The 23175-nt window shown below is 38.7% G+C and overlaps 1 protein-coding gene across 8 annotated transcripts in view; it reads right to left on the reverse strand.

Annotated features, from left to right (window-relative positions):
* The window catches only part of NETO1 (neuropilin and tolloid like 1), a 125216-nt gene that overhangs the window by 29086 nt on the left and 72955 nt on the right, over positions 1 to 23175 (reverse strand). For 7 of the 8 annotated variants that reach the window (XR_013332329.1, XM_077752683.1, XM_077752681.1 and 4 more), the window contains exon 7: positions 19420 to 19648. Coding sequence is in view for 7 of the 8 variants with exons in the window: in XM_077752683.1 (XP_077608809.1) it covers positions 19420 to 19648 (229 nt within the window). In the remaining variant the exon portion in view is untranslated. Of the gene's footprint in view, positions 1 to 19419; positions 19649 to 23175 lie in introns of those variants that run through there. The other variant, XM_077752685.1, reaches the window with a different exon arrangement.

Consider the following 23175-nt stretch of genomic DNA (forward strand, 5'->3'; position numbering starts at 1 on the left):
GTTAGCTGTTCTTGAATTACAATAATTACCCAAAATTAAATCAACAAATAAAACATACAGTGTTAAGGAGATAGAGGGTAGACAAGTTCAGCGACCTAATATTACATCTCCTAATTTGTAAAGTGAGGACAGTCATTCACAGACCTCTCGTCGACACTAAATGGGAATGCAGGCTGGGAAGAAAGGAAGATGGATTTCATACATAAGAGCGTGCATTAAACAGAGTCTAGAAAGAGGAGTTAGTTCTGCACAGAAGTGTTTACCCTCTTGGGTAACAAAAAAGCACAGCTGTTCTTTAGCTAATACAACACTGTAAGAGAAATAATCTAACTAAGTGGGTTGTAGCACGTAGATCTATAAGCTGTTACATGTAGGGGTAATACTTAAAATATGTAACAATCAGTTCTTCCTGGGACCCGACCAGGCAAAGCAGACGGACACGGACTGCCACAGCCGTCTGCACCAGCCTGGTAACAGTCCAGCTCATACTCACCTGTAAGAGACTGGGAAATAAAGTAGTGCATCAGGAAACATCACTTTCACACCAGTGTCTGGGGAATATTTATCTTCCCAGTTTCCCTAGCATATCTTTCTCCAAGCTGGTATTTTCCACAGCATCTGTCATTCATGTACAAACACCCCACTGCAAATGCTCAGAGGACACCCCCCCTCTACAAGTCAAAAAGGGGCTTCAAATTATTTCTAATATTACGTGAAGTAACATAAGGATAGGTAATACAAATACTGAACTTCACAGCCTGCAGAAATGAAGGTGTTTATTCCCTTTCTCTCTCAAAAGCAATTATACGAATTCAGTAATGTATTTAAATGTGAAGACAATATTCACTAATACACCACAAACCTGAAGCTCCAAGCTCTCTCTCTCTCTCTCTCTCTTTTTTTTTTTAATTTTTAATGTTTATTTATTTTTGAGACAGAGCATGAGAGGGGAGGGGCAGAGAGAAGGAGACACAGAATCCGAAGCAGGCTCCAGGCTTTGAGCTGTCAGCACAGAGCCCGATGCGGGGCTCGAACCCCACAAACCGTGAGATCATGACCTGAGCTGAGCTGAAGTCGGAAGCTTAACCAACTGAGCCACCCAGGTGCACCCTGAAGCTCCAAGCGCTTTGATTCTATGTTGCTGTAGTATTTACGTATAAAAAGGAAAAATAAAAAAGCAAGTCTATAAACAGTCTCCATGTTTTATAGGCAACTACACAAAAAAGACACTTTTTTTTTCAGTTTATGTATTTATTTTGAGAGAGACAGAGAGAGTGCAAGCATGGGAGGGGAAGGAAGAGAGGGAGAGAAAATCTCAAGCAGGTTTTGCAGTCTCAGTGCAGAGCGCAATGCGGGTCTCGAACTCATGAAACCGTAAGATCATGACCCGAACGGAAATGAAGAGTCGACGCTCAACCAACCGAGCCACCCAGGCCTCCCATTTTTTTAAGTTTAGGAGGCACTTTTCTAAGATACGTTCAGGGCTTTCCTGAAACAGAGATTTGCTAAGTGATTTAAAGATCTTGGGGAGTATATTCCTTTGCTATACCCATGCCTGGTGAAGTTTAATTCTAAAATAGAAACAGAAAATAGATTGTATGCATATTAAATACAATGGCAAATGCAGATTTTAACAAGGTTTTGTACTGCTTTACAAGAAGAAGGCTTAGATGTATGAGATGGTTACGATACTACTTGATTCACAGGAAAACAAGACCATGAAGATACTATGCATTTTCTAACTCCAAATTGTATAGAGAAATATTCAGACGCCATCTTGGAAAGCCAAGACAAGAATAGATCTTAATGTTTTGGTCCCACTTTAAAATCAAGGCATATTTTTTTGAAGTGCTTAGTGATCTTATGAATTGAGGGTACTGAGTGACGCGATTTTCCAAACAGAGAAACACAATACACAGATGCAGAATTTGAGAGTATCTATGGGTACCTTAAACCCAGTTTTAAAATTTCAATTTAAGGTATCGTAAGTGGACATTTATCCAAATGTTTCATGACAAATTCTTTGGAAACACAAAATTTAATGCAACATTTTGCTCTAGCAGGAAGAAATGTATTGTGGATTAGTAAGTAAGATGAAGAAGTATGGTGCACTTCCATATATCAGCTCTTGGTGAACCTCTGTTCACAGACCTTTTGTGCCATGGAGCCTATTTAACTTTATTTAATCCAGATGACCCCAACTTCATTAGTTTACCACTTGATACACAGACAAGAACAAAAGCAAAAGCAAAATCTTGAGAAGTCTTGTCCCAGGGTTAATACTTTATAGTGACAGACTTCTTCTTTCTGAAGGGAATAGAGAATAGTATGAGAAATTACTAAGGTATAAAGTTGGGGTTGAAATGAGGATACAGATCATTGTAAATTATAAAGCCTCACTCACAAAGATTCATGTGGAAAATTTTACTGGAAATAAGCCAAAATGTTGACAATGACTATTTCTAAGATATTCACAAGTTACACTTGGCTCTCATTATATAACTAATATTTAAAATATATATACACACACTAACGTATACATACACACATAGAGTTCTGTTGTTGTAATTGGGAAAAATCTTTTAACTTTTCATGAAAAAAATACCAAATATTACTTTTTAAAATATATTTTATCTTTCATATTTTAAGTAGTAACATAGTAGTTTTCACATCACATCTGTAACTAACTATATTATTTAACGCTAATTAGTGAACTTCGTCTTTCACTGAATTCATTGCTTTCTTTTGGGTGGTTTTGAAATCCTCACATGTTCCCATTCTCACCACTAGGTGGCAGGCATGCACCATATTTCCTGAGATAGCGTTTCGCTCTATTCTGATGTTAAAAATCCTACAGGCGTCTGAGACATTTATACCTCTATGTTGCTGATTTGTAAGGAACAAAAACTTTAGTAGAAACCACCAAAATAATTTTGAGCATATTTGAATTGGGTAAGGGAGGACAAGAGAAAGAATGGCAGTCACAACACTAAACGTAAAGGAAATTTTACTTAAAATTTTAACAAAGAATCATAAACCATAAGTGCTATAATGCTAAAAGTCTATTCATGAATGTTTGATCATTTTTCAGTACTGTGCCATATGTTTATAAATACTGTTCCTACTTTTGTAATTAAATTGTTTTAATTTATAATGACTTTTTTAATGCCAAAAGTCACTAAAATTCCTTTTCACTTATTAGGGTCATTTCTCCCTGACTGCTTTTTTTAATTATTATTATTTTCTTTTTTTCAGTTGTTTTTAATTCCAGTATAGTTAGCATACAGTGTTATATTAGCTTCAGGTGTACAATATAGTGATTCAACAATTCTATACATTATTCAGCACTCATCATGATAAGGGTGCTCTTTAATCCCCATGATCTATTTCACCCATCCCCCCCCGCCTATTTCAAACCTCCCCTCTGGTCAAACCTCCCCTCTGGTAAGCATCAGTTTGTTCTCTGTAGTTAAGAGTCTGTTTCTTGGTTTGTCTCTACTTTTCTTTATTCATCCCTTTGGTTTCTTAAATTCCACACATGAGTGAAAGCATATGGTATTTGTGTTTCTCTGACTGACCCATTTCACTTAACCTAATACTCTCTAGTTCCAACCATGTCATTGCAAATAGAAAGATCTCATTCTTTTTTATGGCTGAGTAACACTTCATTGTATACATACACCACATCTTCTTTATCCAGTCATCCATCAATGGACCCTTGGGCTGCTTCCATATCTTGGCTATTGCATTCAGAAATCCACTAAATGTTGTCCTCAGGAAATGTTAAAACAAAATGGAAATTAAAAACTGGGAGACTTCTCTCTGAAACACTGATATTTCAAATACTTGTGCTCTGTGGTTAATAAAACTATCATTATTAGGTTAGTTCAAAGCCAAAGAACATGATACTTCAGCAAGAAAATCTGGAAACAGAAGTGATGCTTCATCTTATTTTTCTTTTAATAATTATGTCGTCTAAATAACAGCTCAAAGGCTCCCTCACGTCTCCCAGCACCTGACCCAAATCTCATTCTCTCCATGCACATTCTCCTCCTTCTTGTCTCCCTCAGATTCTTCTAACTTGTTTCACGTGAAGTTTGTCAAAAGTTCACTGCCTGTGTGGGCACTGCCACACACACACACACACACACACACACACACACTCACACACTCTCACACACTCACATCACTGGGTCTTCTATCTCTGCTCATTTTTCTTCCTCATTCCTTCTCCAATCTGAAGTTGGAATGGAAATGGTCGCAGGAATGTATGCAGCAGCGGCAGGATAAGGAGACAGCTCAGAGCACATTAACATGTCCTTGCTTCATTTTTTGAATCCAACTTTTATCACCATTGAAGACATTGATTTATTAAAACTTTCTGACAGTCGAGATGCTCCAGAGCCTACCACTCTCTGTGCCTGAGAGATGGAAACAGAGCTTACATTCATCATAAGTATGTAAATGTAATACATAGCTGCATTATGTATTTAAGTAATGAATTTATGCTAAAAAGCAAAATCCACCACACTTGGAAACTCAGTTACTTTTGTTCTCTAATAATTTTAATCAATTTAGGTGACAGAGGCAATTTTCCCTCTGCCTCTCAGAACACTGCGTGTGGTCAGGTCTCTAGGGCCGTCATGGGAGGCCCCTTCTCTTCTCTATCCAAGAGGATCTTAGTCAGATGCAAAGCTTCTGACCCTCTATTTTCTCCTGGGCTCACCCTTCCAGCTCTGACTCGCATCTGAGGTCCATATTTCTAGCATACCAGCAAATTCTGACATCACTTCTCCATTTGGGATTCTAAGTACAATCTCAAATGAAACATGGCTAGATGGCACAGAAATAGTTATGAGCTTACTCCTCTTTAACCAGCCCTTCCCCACCTCATTCTTCCCTTCACACACTTTCCTGTTATTAATAAGGGCCATGACTTATTAATGTTAAGGCTGTTAAGGCTGAAGGGTTAGGGTCATTCTTCAGTCCTTTCTCTCTCAACACCCACATCCAAATAGCCTTTAGTTGTGTCAGCTTTATCTGTCTACCTATCTACTATCTATCTATCTATCTATCATCTATCTACCTATCTGTCTGCCTATCTATCTATCATCTATCTATCTGTCATCTATTCATCCACCTATTATCTACCTACTATCCATTTCTAGTATTATCTATCTATATATTGATCTAATGATATGTGGTCTATTTACTGATCTATCTACCATCTATTTATCTACCGAGAGTTCTTGTTGCAGTCTCCATTGGTACAAGTGGCTCATGGCCATTTTTTACCACCTGCTTTTCCATATCAGATATATGGACACAGCAGCCAAAGAAAAGTTGGTCATTTAAAAGTATAAATCAGGGGCGCATGGGTGGCTCAGTCGGTTAAGCATCCAACTTCGGCTCAGGTCATGATCTCACAGTTCGTGGGTTCGAGCCCTGCATTGGGATCTATGCCGACAGGTAGCTCAAAGCCTGGAGTCTGCTTCAGATTCTGTATCTCCCTCTCTCTCTGACCCTCCCCTGCTCATGCTGCCTCTCTCTCTCTCTCTCTCTCTGAAATAAATTAAAACATTAAAAAAATTTTTTTAAAGTATAAATCAAACTATTGCTCACCCCTGTTTAAAACACTCCAAAACCTTCCTTTAAGAGATTGAATCTCAAACTCCTCAATACCCCTTGTGCTCATCCAAATTCTCGACCCAGCTACCTCTTGAACTCCAATGTCACCCACCATAACCATGGCACACTGAGATCCACACCCTTCTCCATCATGTTCTACGTTGTTGTTTTTCCAAATACTTATTAGGACTTAAATTTATCTTCCGTAATTCACTTACCTATGCGTCATTCGTCTCCTCTCATAAAAACGTAAGACAAAGGGGTTGTCTTGTTTACTGCTTTATCACTCGGGCTTTGAATAGCACATGTCATTTTGGAGGTGCTTAATAAATACCTATCGACTGACAGATATCAGAACCAAAGTTCTACAACAGTAAGACAGACATGGAGTGCCATCTTCCCATTCAATCCGACAGTAATTTTAATTTGTAAGAAATAGCTAAACTTTTAAAAATGAATTGAATGGAAGAAAATAGCTAACACATCAGAGATATCAATTATGAGTAAGCATCTGAGTAGGAATTCAAATCCTTCAAAAACTGGATTCAAAAGCACATAGCTTGCTCAGTATTATTTTAATCATGATATTCTAATTCCAGAAATATATGATGTAAAAAAATAAATATATTTGGCCATCATAATTGTCCCTAAAACAGATGTTTTGTTTTTCCCCAAATAAGTGGAAAATTTTCCCCTGCCACCATATTTTAAACTTAAAATGGCCTTCAGGCTATGCAATTAGAGAAAATGACATTTTATTTGAAAAATGCTGACCAGATTTGAGGCCAGAAATAGATTTGTGCCTCTTCTCTTCATCTCCTTTATCATCTTCATATATTTTTTTTGAAAGATCAATATCTGTCTCCAAAACTCTTATGTTCCACTGTGACTCAGTTATCTGTCAAAATTTCCAGGAATATGAAGATGCATCTTAATCTCTTTTTTAAGTACAAGAAAATCTATTCACAAATTTCAATTTAATCCCACTTGCATTTATTAGATTCCCCCAATCTTTCTGCTAGAAATGCATATTGCTGCTGTTCCAAAAAGAACATCATATTACGAAAAGAAAAGCATCTTCATGAGAAAATTATATTCCACAGATAAGAGGTCATTTCTTTCCTCACATAAGACACAAGCCACGTCATGCTCGTATCCATTCTATTTGATTCCAAGAACGAACATATATTTTTATACTATAATTATAATGTCTGCTTTGGGTCAGCTACATGATGATTTATTCATTGTCTGTAATTAGATAGGACTATAGTCACCATAAAGGGGATATTATATTTCTTTGGGGTCTGTAGTTTAATTATTATCAGTACTCGGACTTGTGTCTCAGGGTTTGTTTTCAGGACTGATGTACATGTCTGGACAGCTGGTTAGTTGAGCATGCTGTTCTGTTAAAGATCTTATATTTGGTTTCATTGTCGAACATGCCAGGTCCCAAAAGTGGGAACTGAGGTAAATAATGATTAGAGTGGAGAGAAAAATGGACCATCATAACCTCAACTTTGTGATTCCCATCGTTCAAAGGCTACAATTCAGAATAATCACTTTCTGTCTCCATACAACAAATAGATACAGTCTATTTTCAGTGATAGACATAAACTACAACAGCTGTAAAGTCAGAATCAAAGAGATCAATAAACGTTATCCCCAAGGAATCCTCCAAAAATTACAAGGAATTTACTGCCTTTGTTCTTGTCTACAAGATCCCTGGCAGACTGACAACTTAACTAAGACAACATTGATCTTAAAATTTTGATGAGGGGTGCCTGGGTGGTTGAGTTGGTTAAGCCTCCGACTCTTGATTTTAGCTCAGGTCACGATCTCACAGTCATGAGATGAAGCCCCACTTCCGGCTCTGCATTGGGTGTGGAGCCTTCTTGGGATTCTTATTCTCCCTCTGCACCCTCTTCTCTCTCTCAAATAATAATTAATAATAATAATAATAATTTCAATGAAAATTCTGCAAAATGTTGTCATTCAACAAATACATAGAAATCAACATCATTTAAATAAAAAAAATTTTAGTCTAAAAACGATTCAAGAAAATTGATTTTAAATTTTGATTATTTCACGAACCTATACATCTGTAGACATACTTTAAAAATAACTTGAGTTAAATATTACTTCAAATGTTAAAATACTGCTGATAGTTATCTTCCTTATGGCACAATTGGACTCAATCACACGCTTAGAAAGGAGGAAGGGTAGGTGCCTGGCTAAACAATTTTACATTATTATCCCTTGCTCAAAATTCTCATTATATTTGAGACTAAGAAACTCCTGACTATAAAAGTTTCAGTATGTTCTTATCCCATTAGTAGACACCATAGTTATCACCGACTATTTACCATTTGCTCTGTTTTGAACACATATATTTAAAGCTCACAGATAATCTATAATCTCTCCTTCATTTTCTGGAAAAGAAATTGAGGCTTACAGTCAAGGTGTTATAGGTAAAAAAGGAGAGGAATTCATTGACGGGAACCAAATGCGTACTCTTACATATATTCTCATACTATTTTGATTTTTTTTTTTACCAATAAAACACCTTAAAAATTGCTTTAATGTTTATTTTTGAGAGAGAGACAGACAGACAGACAGAGTGTGAGCAGGGGAAGGATGGAAAGAAAGGGAGACACAGAATCTGAAGCAGGCTCTAGGCCCAGAGCCATCAGCACAGAGCCCAATGTAGGGCCCGAACCAACGGATTGCAAGATCATGACCCGAGCGAAGTCAGAAGCTTAACCAACTGAGCCACCCAGGAGCCCCTATCTTTTGACATTATTTAAACTTGAAACTACTCTAAAAAAGTTTACTTAAAAGATAAAATGTTTAACATTAGTTTTAGAATTCCAAACACATGCATACTTGCTAAAATTCTGTATTTACATATTTATGATGCATTCCTCTCTTGTAATTTTCCTATAGTAATAAAAATATTTAATTTTTAAATAATTTCATTATATAGAAAAAAAGGTATTCAGTAGTAGGGCATGAAAAGAACATATACTCAGAGACACCATTACCATTTGACATTGTGTGCCCTTGGTCTTCAAGTCAAATAAATTATTTTTTTCATAATTTTAGATGAAGAGTTTAACAGTTTAATAAAAACAAATAAAATAAGTAGGAACCTACTGTGGTAAGCTGAATAATGGCTCCCACAGATGCCCACATCCCAAGCCCCAGGATTTGTGAATGTTTCTTTATATGCAAAAGAGACTTTGCAGATGTGGTTAAAGACTTCAAAATGTGGAGATTCTTCTGGATTATCCAGGAGGGGCCAATGTAATCATAGGCATCTTTACAGAGGGAGCGAGGAGCAACAAGGGACAGAATGTGATATAACAAGGAAGCCAAAAGAGATGAGATATTACCTTGCAGGCTTTCAAGGAGAAAGAGCTACAACCCACTCAATGGGAAGAGCACAGCTCTAGAAAATGGGGCAAGTGAGGGAATGTACGCTTCACAGGGGCCTCCCAAGACAGTGACCCTGTTGACGCCATGGTTTCAACCCAGTGACATCTATTTCAAATAATAAATTCGTATTGTTTTAAGCACTAAATGCACTGTTACGGCAGCAATAGGACTGAAGCCAATATACCTACTTACACCTAGTAGCTAATTTCTCAGAGGAATCAGAACATGATCCACCAGCCCCTGGAGATGTAGCTATGGCCACACACCACCACAACAGGGGCAGGAAAGGTCAAAAATGGAAATGTGAAGAGTGAGATCTCTGAAGTGAATAGCCAGTGGTTTTCGACCAGAGCACCCTGCAACTCATAAGTCATGATTCGCTATGAAATGGTCAATAGCAGCATTTTCTAACTACTTACATCATTTAAAATTAGAGCAAACTCAAAGATTCACTCATGCCACCCAGAGGAGGAGGGACTGATGTCACCTCTGGTGCTCTAAGGACATTAGAAACATGTAGGCTTAGCCATCAGCATGCATTATGCCATAAAGAAGCCATCAGGTGGGAGTGTCTTGAAGGTAACATGCAGAGAAATTCTAGTGTAGGTCATGGTGATTATTTAGTCTAAAGGAACAGGTCTTTAGATAGTGACCTGTCCTCACCTGTTGGCATAATTAACACCTTCAAGAAAACTCTATTGATTAGTTACCATTTTCTGACATCATAGATGAGTCTTCATTTTCCCGACATAGAAAAGAACATCTATATTCTTGTTTTCTTGGATTTACTAAATTTCTTTAGAAAGTCATATAAAAGTTATATTTATTGCTTTTAAAAAAAGGTTTACCAAAACAATAACTGTTCATTGTAGAAAAATCATAAAACACTGAGAATCAAAGAACCTTATCACCTAAAATTAATCACTGTTGCTACCTTAAATGGACTGCCTTCTACACACACCCATTACATACATAACAGACACTCTATATAAAATATTTACCTCATACACTTACTAAACTATACTTGTACATGTATTTCACTTGATATTTGCTTTTAGAATTTTATTTTTTTCACATAACTCAGTGTCTGTATCTAAAGAATTGAATTGACAACATCTAAAGAATTGAAAGAATATATGCAGGTTCCAAGCCACTTAATTTTCTTTTTTTAAATGACTCTAAACATACTTGTCACTAATACATATATTTTTAGTTTAGGGCTTTAGATTAACAGGAGAGAGCATGCATAGTCTTATTTCACTACACCATCTACAAAATTGGGCATTTTATTATTGCTATTTTTTTAATAATTTGATAGATAAAAACAGGTCTGAATCCTACTGGAATTTACATCTTTTTGTTCATTAACACAGACAGGTATGTTTCCTATACCAAAAGGCCATTTCTGCTTCTCTATGAATTAATTTTTCATTTTATTTGCCCCATTTTCTTTTGGTTTGCTTATATAATTTTCTCTAATATATCTTTATTCTTTTGTAATTTTTTTTTAATTTATTTCTAGGAGAGAGAGAGAGAGAGACAGCGTGAGCAGGGGAGGGTCAGAGAGAGAGGGAGATACAGACTCCGAAATAGGCTCCAGGCTCTGAGCTGGCAGTCAGCACAGAGCCCGACGCGGGGCTCGAACCCATGAACCGCGAGATCATGACCTAAGCGAAAGTCGGACGCTTAACCGACTAAGCCACTCAGGCGCCCCTTCTTTTTTAAAATTTTTTAACGTTTATTTATTTTTTAGAAAGATAGACAGAAAGAGTGTGAGCAGGGGAGGGGCAGAGAGAGAGGGAGACACCGAATCCAAAGCAGGCTCCAGGCTCTGAGCTATCAGCACAGAGCCAAGTGCAGGGCTCAAACTCACGAATTGTGAGATCATGACCTGAGCTGAAGTCAGACACTCAACCAACTGAGCCACCCAGGCGCCCCAATCTTTATTCTTTATACTTAAAAATGTTTACCCTGCTGTTTATGTTGCTGATTATTCAATTCAGCTTTTTCTTTTTTCTTTTAATTATGTTTTTATATTAATGCATATCTTAAATTTTGTATATTTATATATATATGATGCATTCCATATCCATACAGTGTTTTATGTCTACTTTAGAAAGAGGTGCCAAAATAGGACACATATGCAGCAATTTTGCCAGCATATTTTGTGTATTAGTGATATTTCAATATATGCCACCTGGTATTTACATAGCTGTATGACAGATATAAGTAAATATTTCCTGTATTAATAAATAGTCTTCAATGTTTTATTTTATTTATTTATTTTAATTTTTATTTATTTCTAAGAGAGAGAGAGAGAGACAGCGCAAGCAGGGGAGAGTCAGAGAGAGAGGGAGATACAGACTCCGAAATAGGCTCCAGGCTCTGAGCTCGCAGTCAGCACAGAGCCCGACGCGGGGCTCGAACCCACGAACCGCGAGATCATGACCTAAGCGAAAGTCGGACGCTCAACCAACTAAGCCACCCAGGCGCCCCTAGTCTTCAATGTTTTAAAACACATCAACTCCTAGCAGTGAGGCATGGAGATCTCAAACATTTTAGTCTGTGTTATAACATCGCTTCCTGTAACGAAGATCATTTTCTCTCCTTGGTGAAATGCAAGTAAATACAATGCCTTCAATCCTATGATTTACCAGAAACCTGTAAATGTGTTTGGACTTGCTTTTTCTAGAGAGCAAATTAAACAGTATTGTTGTGGGTTGATGATCATCAACATTTTTTGGTGCATCTTCTCAGAGAGCTACTGAACTCAGTGCACTTTTACACTTATAATCAAACCTCTCTGTAATTTTTCCCCCTTCAGATCCACCAAATTTGGTTTATTGAGGTCATAAGACAATCTTACTTGCATATTTCAAAGTTGGGAATGTCCAGTATGGAAGGCAGAATGTAAACTGTGGACACAAGAGACAGGTGGCATCCCAAAGTATGCTCCAGACAAGAAACAGTAAGAAAACTAAACAGTGAAATAGTAATTGATCACTGTGGCCAAAGTAGTAGAAATCCTACTAACATAAAGAAATGCTGGAGAGAGAGGGAAAAAAGACCCTATAAGAAAAGAATAAGGCTTTTTAGAAGACGGTGTTTCCATGGATCATTTACTAAAGTAAATTAGGAAGTGTGTGGCAAGGGTGTGGAGGAGAGTACCAGATGTAAAGGAGCATGTTCTGAAGTGAGTCACACCCTGGAATTCAGTCTGAATGGGTGTGTTGCAGCACCGGAAGAGGACCGTCTCTGGGCCGCCAGCGGCTGGGCGCTCACATGTCAGCTGAAGGAACAAAATGGCGAATGGAGTGGTACAAATCAGTGTCAAAATGAAAACACTGGTGACCAGGTTAATAACATAGCGGTCACTCAACTTTTAGGGTCAAGCTGATGTTGGAGTGATTATTTTTTAGATATTGCCTACAATTCTACCTTGCCGAATCTCCACAACTACTGAATCTAGAAACAGCAATAACCAGTTAATAGTAATAATATAGTAGTTAATATATGTAAGTGACATCTACAGATTGACATCTGGATTACCTACTGGATTCAAAAGTGCATGTCGTTACAGTAGGTGTTTTGGTTTTCTGTTGAGGAGTATCCAATTACTACAACCTTACTGCCTTACGTTCAGGTCATGAGGAGCACTCAGTCTCTTGGGTTGCTGGACTGAGGCTCCCCCTTTTTCCCTGGCTCTCGGCTGGGCAACATTCTCAGCTCCTAAAGTCATCCTCATGCTCTGCCCCATGGTCTTCTCTACAACATGGCGGTGTGTGGGGATTAAATTGAAGAATTCTCTGAGCTTGCACCAATGGGTTAACAACCCTTGGGGATGAAAGTCACCACTGGATGGAAGTGTCCGAGAACAGGAGAGGCAGAAAGCCGCTGTGGCAAGGTGAAAGTGCCCAGGATTAATCATTAAGTAAAACAAAGCATAGAGTGGAAAGCAGCTACAAGGCGAAAGTGCCCATGGCTAATTAGTGAGAAAAATGTCTTGTTAACCTGAAATAGCGTGTTCTCTGTGTCCTCGCCCCTAGAAAAGTTAAAATAAATAGACATGGTGCCTGGAACCTGCAGTAAATGGCCATCTGCTCACCAGTGGGACTTTGATTTGTCTTGACCCTAACACCTAACACCGCACACCTTCAAACCCCTTTGCTCTCACACACAAGTTAACGATCACTATTTTATTGTCTCTTTCTGCACCTCCATCACATATGTAAGCCTTCTGATCCTAATATACACAGAGAAAGGACTCTTACTTGGGGCCCTTGTTTCCTCCAGGACAGTAGCCTCTCTCGTACTCAATTCTGCATCCACTCTCTTGCTGGAAAAGAGAGAACTCCAGACTCAAAGTCTGCAACAGCAGTGTGCTCGTTCGAGGCCATCAGGACTATTTGCTACAGATTAGAATGCCTCAGACTTCTTCCATTCATGCCTTTTAGACCTTCTTTTAAAAGGGCTTAAAGACTATTACCAATTCTTTTTGTGTATACTCAGACCTAGCAAGACAGTCTCCCTTTTGATTAATTCAGATTGAACTGATTAGGGGCCTTAACTATGTAAGCGAAATTCCTTTTGCCACGAAATGTAACATGATCATGGAGTGACATCCCATGATATTCAGATTCTTCCTGAACTCAGGGGAGAGGTATGTACAAGGTCTATACACCAAGAGGTGGAAATATTGGGGTCATCATTGCCTATCACTGCCCACTCGCTAGCCCCCAGTGCTTCACTTCTCTCATGGATGCAAAATAGATTCTCCCTTTTATGTGGCTCCCATGAGTATCATCACACAGTAGCACCAACTCAAAGTCCCAAACCTCACACCTAAGCCATCTAAATGCGGTGCAGAAGAGGCTCCTGGGTGCAGTCCTTACAGGAGTCTACACTGTAGTCCTGGGGGGGGCATTTCTCCTCTATCTGTGGAACCCCAGAACTAAGCAGACAAGTCACCTGTCCCAACACTCCATCACACGATGGTGGGAGAGGCACAGCATAGTGGCCATAAAGAGTCTGGTTGGAAATAGGGAGAATGGAGAGTAAATAAAAGTCTCTGATCCATAATAGTTTTGAAGTCCAGCAGGGAAATGTACTATGTTTAAAGTTCTAGGAAAAACCCTGTCGGTGGGCTCGCCCTCCAGGCTCATGGTGCTGCACTGAGTCCCTCTTCGTTTCTAAGAATGGTGACGTAAGTTTGCAGTTGGGCACTTTTATCCGATGGCTTCATGCCACAAGATTTTGGGGGTTCTGATGACATCTCCTCATTGATACTCTGCCTGTTTCAGTCCAAACCAAAAGAGTTTCTTCTGAAGGGGTCTTCTCAAGAACCCAATGGCCCTGGCTTGAAATTCACTGGGTTTTGCTCTCAGACAGATGCTCACCCAAGCTCTCTGATGCGCTCCTGTGTCTCCCCTTGGCTCTTTCCGAGGTGGCCGAGGGTCGGTGCCCTTGTCCTCCTGGATATCCTCCAGCCCGGAAAATCCTTGAGGCACACCGTCAGCCTCTGGAAAGGGCCCTTCTGTTACTGACACTGTGCTCTTTTGCTGCCTCTGGTGATTTAGCAGAGACTATACAGTCACACATTCAGGCTCATCTCCCTGCCATGCATTTGGCAGTCACTTCTGACTTTTAACATCTCTGCCACCCGAAGAGGCTGGCCGTTTTCCAAAACATCGGGTCCTGATGGCTTATTGCTTATGGGTTCTCCCCTCGATTTGTTCCTCCCCTCTCACGAGCTACTGTAAGCTGCAAGGGATTCTAGGCTATGCCGCCAACACCCTCTGCAGTAATTTACTTAGTCATGAGGCCAGTGTCGGTCCATTAGCAGGAAACAGTTTCACTGAGCTTTCTGCCACTGCGAAAACAAGGATGCCCTTTCCTCCACTTTCCAAAACCACACTCCTCCGTTCTGTCCCAGACCTCCCCAGCAGCCCTCAGAGTCTAGATTTGTTCTGGCCATCTAAAGCAATGCAGGCATTTTTCTAGCATGCTCCTCAAAATTCGACCAACCTATGACCACTGCCTGATCCCATGCGGCTTCCACATTTTAGGCATTTGTTATAGCATCACCCCACTTTCAGTACCCAAATCTGCAGTAGTTTTCTATTGATGTGTAACAAATAAGCACAAGTTAGCATCCGTTTGTCTCTAGCTTAGCATGTTCCAGAGCAGAAGTCCCTTGTTATACTTTCACGTGAGTTTAATCTTGTAGGGCATGGGAAAGTGGAGTGCTGTATGATCATAGCATGTTTGTACAACATGTAGACAGAAGGTGCAGCAGATAGGACAAAAGCATCAAAATTCCAGTTGAAAAGCACATAAGCCAGCGTTGACACATCTGAGCACTATGAGTGATATGTAAGTGCTACCTATTGTTACCATCATCTTTATCATCATCATCTTTAGAAACAGGGAGCTCTGTCCATTCCTTACGAGTGACAAAGTCATCCACAAGAGAACGTATGAGCTTCAGAGTCAGGCCTTCAATCCTTGCCAGGTACTGTTCCATCACTAAGCATGGGGTTGAGGGTGTGCAAAGAAAGTCAGTTAACCTCCCTGGATCTTTTCTTAATTTGTTTGAATTCACAAAATGTTTGGGATTAGAATAGATAATCCTTAAACTCTCCTTTAACATCTAAAAGCATAACAAACAAAAAGCAGAATCAGACCTATACATATAGAGAGCAAACTAATGGTTGCCAGAGGGGAGGGGCTGGCAGGATGAACAAAATGGGTGAAGAAAGTGGGAGATGCAGGTTTTCGGTTATGGACTGATTAAGTCACAGGAATAAAAGGCAGAGCATAAAGAATATAGTCAGTGATATTGTGATGGCGATGTAATGGCACAGAGGGTAGCTACACTTGTGGTGAGCAGAGCATCGTGGATAAACTTGTCAAATCACTAAGTTGTCCACCCGAAACTAATGTAACATAGGGTGTCAACTCTATTCAAAAAATACATCACATGGTCCCAACATGAGACCTTTTGACAGATATTAGAATATTGTTGAATATACTACAAGCACACCTCAACACTGCACTGGAGATACTACCTAATAAATGTTAAAAACCAAAAAAAATAAATCAAGGAACCAAGAAAAGCATCAAAATCATTTCTTATTATTTGAGTGAGACAAAGCTGGTCATTGATTTCACACTGGTAATTCTTACTCCATATGTGTGTGGATGTGTATGGAGTAAGATTAGAGAAATACATATTATTAATATTATACATGCAGTATATAATTAAAAATAAGAGTATATTTCATATAAACTATATATATGCATATATCATATAGATAGATGATTGACAGAATGAAGATATATATTATATATATATACCTATCATCATCAAGAAAACAAAATGTAATGCAAAATACTCCACCAATATTGAATAAAACAATACCATTTGGCAGAACTTGAAACTCCCTAACTAGTGTTCCTTTTTTTCCTCACTAAAGTCCTTAAAAAGACCTAAGCCACTCATTTCTTAGTAGTAGCACTGATTGACGTTCATTTCTTATGGTTTTGAAACTTTCATCTCCTATTTGGAATACTTTGATTTCAATACAGAAAGACTTGGTCCACACCCACATACTTCATCACACAATGACTTTGATCTTTGGCATATAATGGTGGACTTCCAACCAGTTTTAGCCAAAAATAAAACAAGAAAAAGACTATCAAAACGCTGCATAGGTAACATGACACAGAGGATAAATTTGTTCTAATCGAAGCTTGTTGTAAAATGTATGAGATGATCACAGAGAATGCTATAATACCCGTCCCTTACATGAGAATGATAAGCCATTCGCTGTGCAGGAACATAAAGAATAGGGTGCTTCCCTCCTACGGAGGAAGAATGCCATGCGTTTCCAGATTCAACACTGAAAAGTCCACCCACTTGAGGGACTTCTGGAGATCATTTATGTACATGTACGAAAACTCTTTCAGCTCAAATAGAAATACTTCTAATGGCATATGCACAGTATGATATAATTCACCATTTCTTGTACAAGCAGAATTTTAGACTCCTAGAACTCAGTCAAGGTTAGAGTTGAATGGAACCTCTGAAGTTTAGCAGTCCATTCCCTACGAAACACAGATATTTTCCTACACCATTCATGCCACATGATGATCCGTTTTCAAACTGACCACCATCCAGCCAGAGCCTGTATCCTCAACGGCAATCCATTTAGTTTGGGAAAATCACACATCTTTTTTTTTTTTTTACAAATTTTTAATGTTTTATTCATTTTTGAGAGAGAGATAGAGACAGCGTGAGCAGAGGAGGGCCAGAGAGAGAGGGAGACACAGAATCTGAAACAGGCTCCAGGCTCCGAGCTAGCCGTCAGCACAGAGCCCGACGCAGGGCTCGAACCCACGAACTGTGAGATCATGACCTGAGCTGAAGTCGGAAGCTTAACTGACTGAGCCACCCAGGCACCCCGGGAAAATCACACATCTTGTGAGCCACAGGATTTTCCTAAATTTCACTCAAATATTTCCCTACAATTTAACAAACAAATCTCACCTTTCAGACATCAATCCATATCACCAACGTAAGTCTAAGGCAGTCACCACATTTTGAACAAAACAACAGCAAAATCTCTAAGATAAACGATGCCGCTTCTCCTTTGACTTTGTCTCATGATTCTAGCTGCTCGTGCATCTCAGCGAGTCACTTCCCTTGGATGATTCTCCTCACCAACAACACCCAGAACAGAACAGACACTGCAACCCACAGTGGGACCAGCGCGCTCTCCGTGAGCCTACCTTCTTTGAGTTGTTTACCCACCTTAGCTTCATAGAGGCTCATTCAGCAGAAGATAGTGTTTGTCAATTATTAAAAACAACACAAGCATTGGCTCATAGTGAGTTTGAATGAAATAAAACCTTAGGAAGTGCCAGGAGGCAAGGTTCTTCCCTGCTCTTGTTGTTTTAGTTGATACTTGAAACCTAAGGATATATTTTGGTTTTTCATTTTTATCCCCGTTGCATTTTATGGTACAGTTTTGAGAAAAATAGAAGATTTTTGTGATATTTTAAAAATTGATTGTATTATGTAACATATTAGCTACTTACGTGTATCATCTATGTTAAATATGAGTTCTCAACATATTATCACCCAGGATTGACAAGAATTTCGAATACGTACCTTTAACCCCCCACCAAAGGCAAAAGCTCTTGGTGACGGTGGAGCAGTCAGCAAGGACGCCAAATATGCTATCTTGTAGTCTGACTGTCTTCCTACTCTAAGCAAGAAAATGACAAGATTTTTTCTTTTTTGGCTCGATGTCCTGCTGAAATAAAGAGTCACTACGTCTAACACTTTGATCAACTATTGAAATGAGGACATGATAGCGATGCACTATTTATGTCTGTGATAATCCCAGGAGAAAGAATACTCCCCATGACAGAATCAAGAGTGACAAAGACTCTTGCTAAGTAGCAAAGACGTTTGCTACTTCCAGGGTCCGAGAATTCTCCAACTGGGTAATAGACAGGAAGCTCAAGCCAAACTTATTCACTCTATGAAAGAATTATCCGATATATTTCATATTTATGACTTGAAAAATATGGGATGTTGTGCCTATCACTGAGAAATTCTGGCAATTTCAAAAGTATTTTTTTTTTCTATTTAAAAAATACATAGATTCCATTACAGGGTGCTGATTTCTTAAAGCCGAGTTTTTCAGGATGATTTTTTTTCATTTGTATAAATGTATTAAACATGAATTATTCAGGGTTTCTGAAGAACATTCCAAATATATCTATTAATATGACTCATTATTTGTTAGAACATAAGTTCCTAAAATTGCTGTGCTTTGCACATAACTCTGGATATCACCCATTGTGCCATTTTAAATATTTTCTGAAACTTTTTCTATTTACTCTCCTCCCAGGCAATTCTCTCTCTTTGCCTACTTTAATTGGAACTCGGTCGTCTCAGACCTATTTGCAATAAATGGGACTTCAAGAGAAGCTTACTAAAGAGACCCCACCAAATAGTTTTATGCAGGGTTTTAAGATTTAAACTCAAACTTCATCAGAAGCTGCTGACGTTCCCTACAGCAGCTTTGTAAGAGCTAAACCAAAGACAAACAAAATCACCATTTCCCAGCCTTGTCTTATCCGAGGCTATGATGCATATGCTGAAATAAATAATCAGAATGTAATATGTTAACTCTCTCCTATCCTGGATCACAATGTAGGAAAGGGAATCCCAGTGATTTTAACAACTGTGCTCACACTGCATGGACAAAACACCATTAGCACCTTACGAGACTCGCATCATATGACATATGTGAAGGACAAAGGGTCCAGGGCAGAGAATCTTACGTTCTTGGAAGGATGTGAAGAGCATCTGAAATCTGCTATTTCGACTGCCCTCGTCCGCCCACATGCGGATGACCCCAAGACCTGTGCGGAGCATGACGTCATTGGCCACGGTGCTGCAGAACTTAGCCTTCAGGTCCCCCACAGAACTGCTGCCATCATACACGGCCACGAAGTTCCTTTTGCATTCGTTTGAATTCTGCATCTCATAGTCCAAGAAACGTAGGTAGATCTGTAAAATAACAACAAAGATGCAGTAATTTCCTCAGATCAAAACATGAAAGTAGTTCTGTGAGGACCAGCCTCTCTCTTTAGTCTCACAAGACAGTCTCGATTACAATCAATCTTAGGATTTTTCTCCCGGGGATGGAGGAAATAAAGATGTACGACTAGGATCAAACTGTGTTTCATATTTTTTTCCAAATGTTATTTTCCTTTCTTTATGGACATAAATGTAGGATAATAAATACCTTGAATTGATATTAAAGGAAAATAAATGATATCAAAAGATAGTCAATGACTTCACTTTATTTGAATCATTTCACATAACCACATTGCTTCATTTTTTATGTAGAGTATGTTAAATAAAATAAGATGAAATAAAATGAAATAAAAAGAGAGCTAATCTATGATTATTTTCACCACAACAGAGTCAAGCCATTTAGTTAAGTCCACATAAATAAAAATTAAATTCACATTGAATACGTAAAAATGTCCCAGGCAACCTACACTATAGATTATTTTTAAATACTCCCAACTACTCTATAAAGTTTTATTGTACTGTTCAGATGATGAAAACAAGACTCAACTGGTGTAAGGCCACAAGTCGAAACGTCTAAACCAAACTGACTCCATGACAGGTTTTAAGTTTCCCCTCTAAACTAGAAGGCCTGAGTTCCAGCTTTCCCGAAACTATCAGGCAGTTACACATTGCCCGAGGCAGGAGAAACCACCCTCGCAGCACCCAATCAGGAAAGGCCAGAGACCACCCTCCACATTACTGAGGGAGAGGCCTGGAGATAGAAACTATGGATAGGACCCTGTTACCTAATGTTAAAGTTAACCCGTTAGTCGCCGAACAAGACCCTAGGCTCGCTCTGTGATTGGTTGAATTTAAAGGTACTCTAAACATTGTAATTGGATCCCGCCAAAAGTAACAAATACTCTAGACAATGTGTATGGTCAAACCCGCTGTCAATGATGTTGTATAATTATGACTGGATCACTGTTCCCATGCCACAACTTCTGTAACTCCCCTGTCTCAAACCCCATAAAAACCCTACTCTGCCCTTGTTTGGGGCTCTCAGCACAGATCCACGGTGCTGGTGAAGTCTGTGAGCCCCAGCTCGAGCCCGTAATAAAGCCCTTTGCCTTTGCATGTGTGACTCGGTCTCCCTGGTGGTCTCTGGCTGGTGAGGATACTGCGATCTGGGTACAACACTGGTATAAACTGGAAATCATACAGGGTCTGTCTAACTTCCCAGGCTATGACCCTTCCACAATGTAACACTGCTGCAGATTATGCTGTTTTATGATCAACAGATATTATTTGACTCTGTTCCAATGTACATTTACAAATCACAAGCAATTAATTTAGCCAAAGATAAGTTTGAAAAGAAGTCATCTGTCCATTCAAGCCTCGGTTTAGCATTATGTACACCCTGGCCTTTGACTTTGTTCCAGACACTATTCAAGGCACTGAGGCACAACAGTAAATGAAAGAATGAGGCCCAGGGTTGAAAATAGATGTCCATTAAGCCATGACCCATGGACGCAATATCACAGCCAAAGAAGTGATATAAAGAAAAAAAAAATCTGTGCACTATGGAATAGTTCTGAAATACAGAAGGCATCCTTCACAAATATCTACTAAGTGTTTATGGTTTGCATTTTCTAACAAGTGTTTTATGTTTTGATATTTCCTCTTATACACCCTTCTTTTACTAATGTGATATGGATATAAACTAAAGACTCACATTCACCTAAAAATCCATCTCTTCTTCCATCTCTATATTCATTTCTGCTTATTTATTCATGAACTATGAGCCCCATAACACAAACATTTCTCAGATTCAGTATATCTGTCCTAAATGTTAAAGTTTCAATGTTTCAAATTAAAAGAAAATTTCTCTTTTGTCCTCAGTGTTCTTTCTACATCGGGCCCTGATCTTCATTAATTTCATCTTCAGAATGATTGTTTTCCATCTCTGCTGACATGTCTATGATATTTCAGCAGTCTCCTGCCTGGCTTGGATATGTCCCAGGTTCTCAATTTCCAGTCCATTCCAAAAGCCCAGCCCAGTCAAAGTTGTATTCCTAAGAAAAAAATTTACTAATCACACTGCAATCTTTAACTGATTTCCAAGTGATTATAATTTTTTTAAAAAAGCTTAAAAAATCAAGAACTGGCAAATTCTTCCTCTTATGTCTGAACATTTCATGCTTATTTTACAAAATGCCATCCTTTATACACATGACATTAGTTACACAAAAGTAACCCTTCCCTGTTTTCTGCCTACCAACTCTTCCTGATTTTCTTGTTACACGCCAGTGCCAATATCCACTATCCCCACTCTCTAGCCACAGCAGAATTATTTTGAACATATTTGGAATGTATTTAAGCCTTAGTTACTTGCTCTATGAAACTTTTACTAAACCACATATTCCTAAAAAGCTGGGGCAATGGCGTACATCTTTGTACTCAAAATGTTGAACCATGTGCTGTGTATACGAGGCACTCCATCAAAGTCTGTGACGGGATGCACCTGTGAATGACTGACTGATTGGAGAGTCCTATATTGTTACTGATTTCATTTGTTCAGTACCTGGCAACTACTGATCAGGTCCCTATGTGCCAGACTGTTTTAAGTGCTGTAAGTAATAATTATATAGACTAATTGGCTTTTTATTACTTGCAGTAGGAAATCATATGCAAAAATTCCCCAAACAAGTATTTCCAAAGTAACTCTGAACCATCAGAAAACCACAAGATAATTGTTACAGACTCATGAGGGAGAACTAACTGAAAATAAAATGTGAGTCCCAAATCCAGAAATACTCCTATAAATTTGAGGAAGAACAACAGAGAAATAGGGCGAAATGGACAAAACTTGAGAAAGAGTGGAAAACACTAGAGTTTTCTTATCCTTTGCTTGGTGAGGTTTGCATATCCAGGCAGTCAGTAACATTTCAGTTGGAGCTAGTCTAAAATTTCCAAACACTTTGATGTTGGCGTTAACTGCCATTACTACAAACATAAATATATGCCCTAAAAAAGTCTGCATGTTCCTTATTCCCAGGTTACGTCTTATTTTATTTTATTTTATTTTATCAGAAGCTCAGCTATTACTCACATAACCCATCTGGGATTCGCTTTTCCCGACTAAATATTATATTCCTGAAAACTATCCAAGAAATTCCAAAATGTCTCCTTGAAGAAGGCATCTGTGAAAGTGTTAAACCTTCCAAGGCTTTACTGACTGCTTTGTTTTTCGAGTTTTCTCATGGATTTATAAAGAGGTATTGGGCCTTTCATGTGACCTTTACCATGAAGCTGGAGCCAAGGAAACAAAAAAAAAAAAAAAAAAAAGCTGGCTCAAGGGATATAAGCAAATCAATGTGGGAAACTTAAACAGGAATAAAATACCCACCTCTTGTTTTATAGCTCTTTTCACTACATTTCATCACCCATCCTGACTAAAAGAAAATAAACGGAAAGCACTATAAGATACAAATACCTATAAAATCTAGGTATCTTTT

Source organism: Crocuta crocuta, unplaced genomic scaffold, assembly GCF_008692635.1.
Source record: "Crocuta crocuta isolate KB4526 unplaced genomic scaffold, BGI_CrCroc_1.0 scaffold101, whole genome shotgun sequence".
Classification (NCBI taxonomy): Eukaryota; Metazoa; Chordata; class Mammalia; order Carnivora; family Hyaenidae; genus Crocuta; species Crocuta crocuta.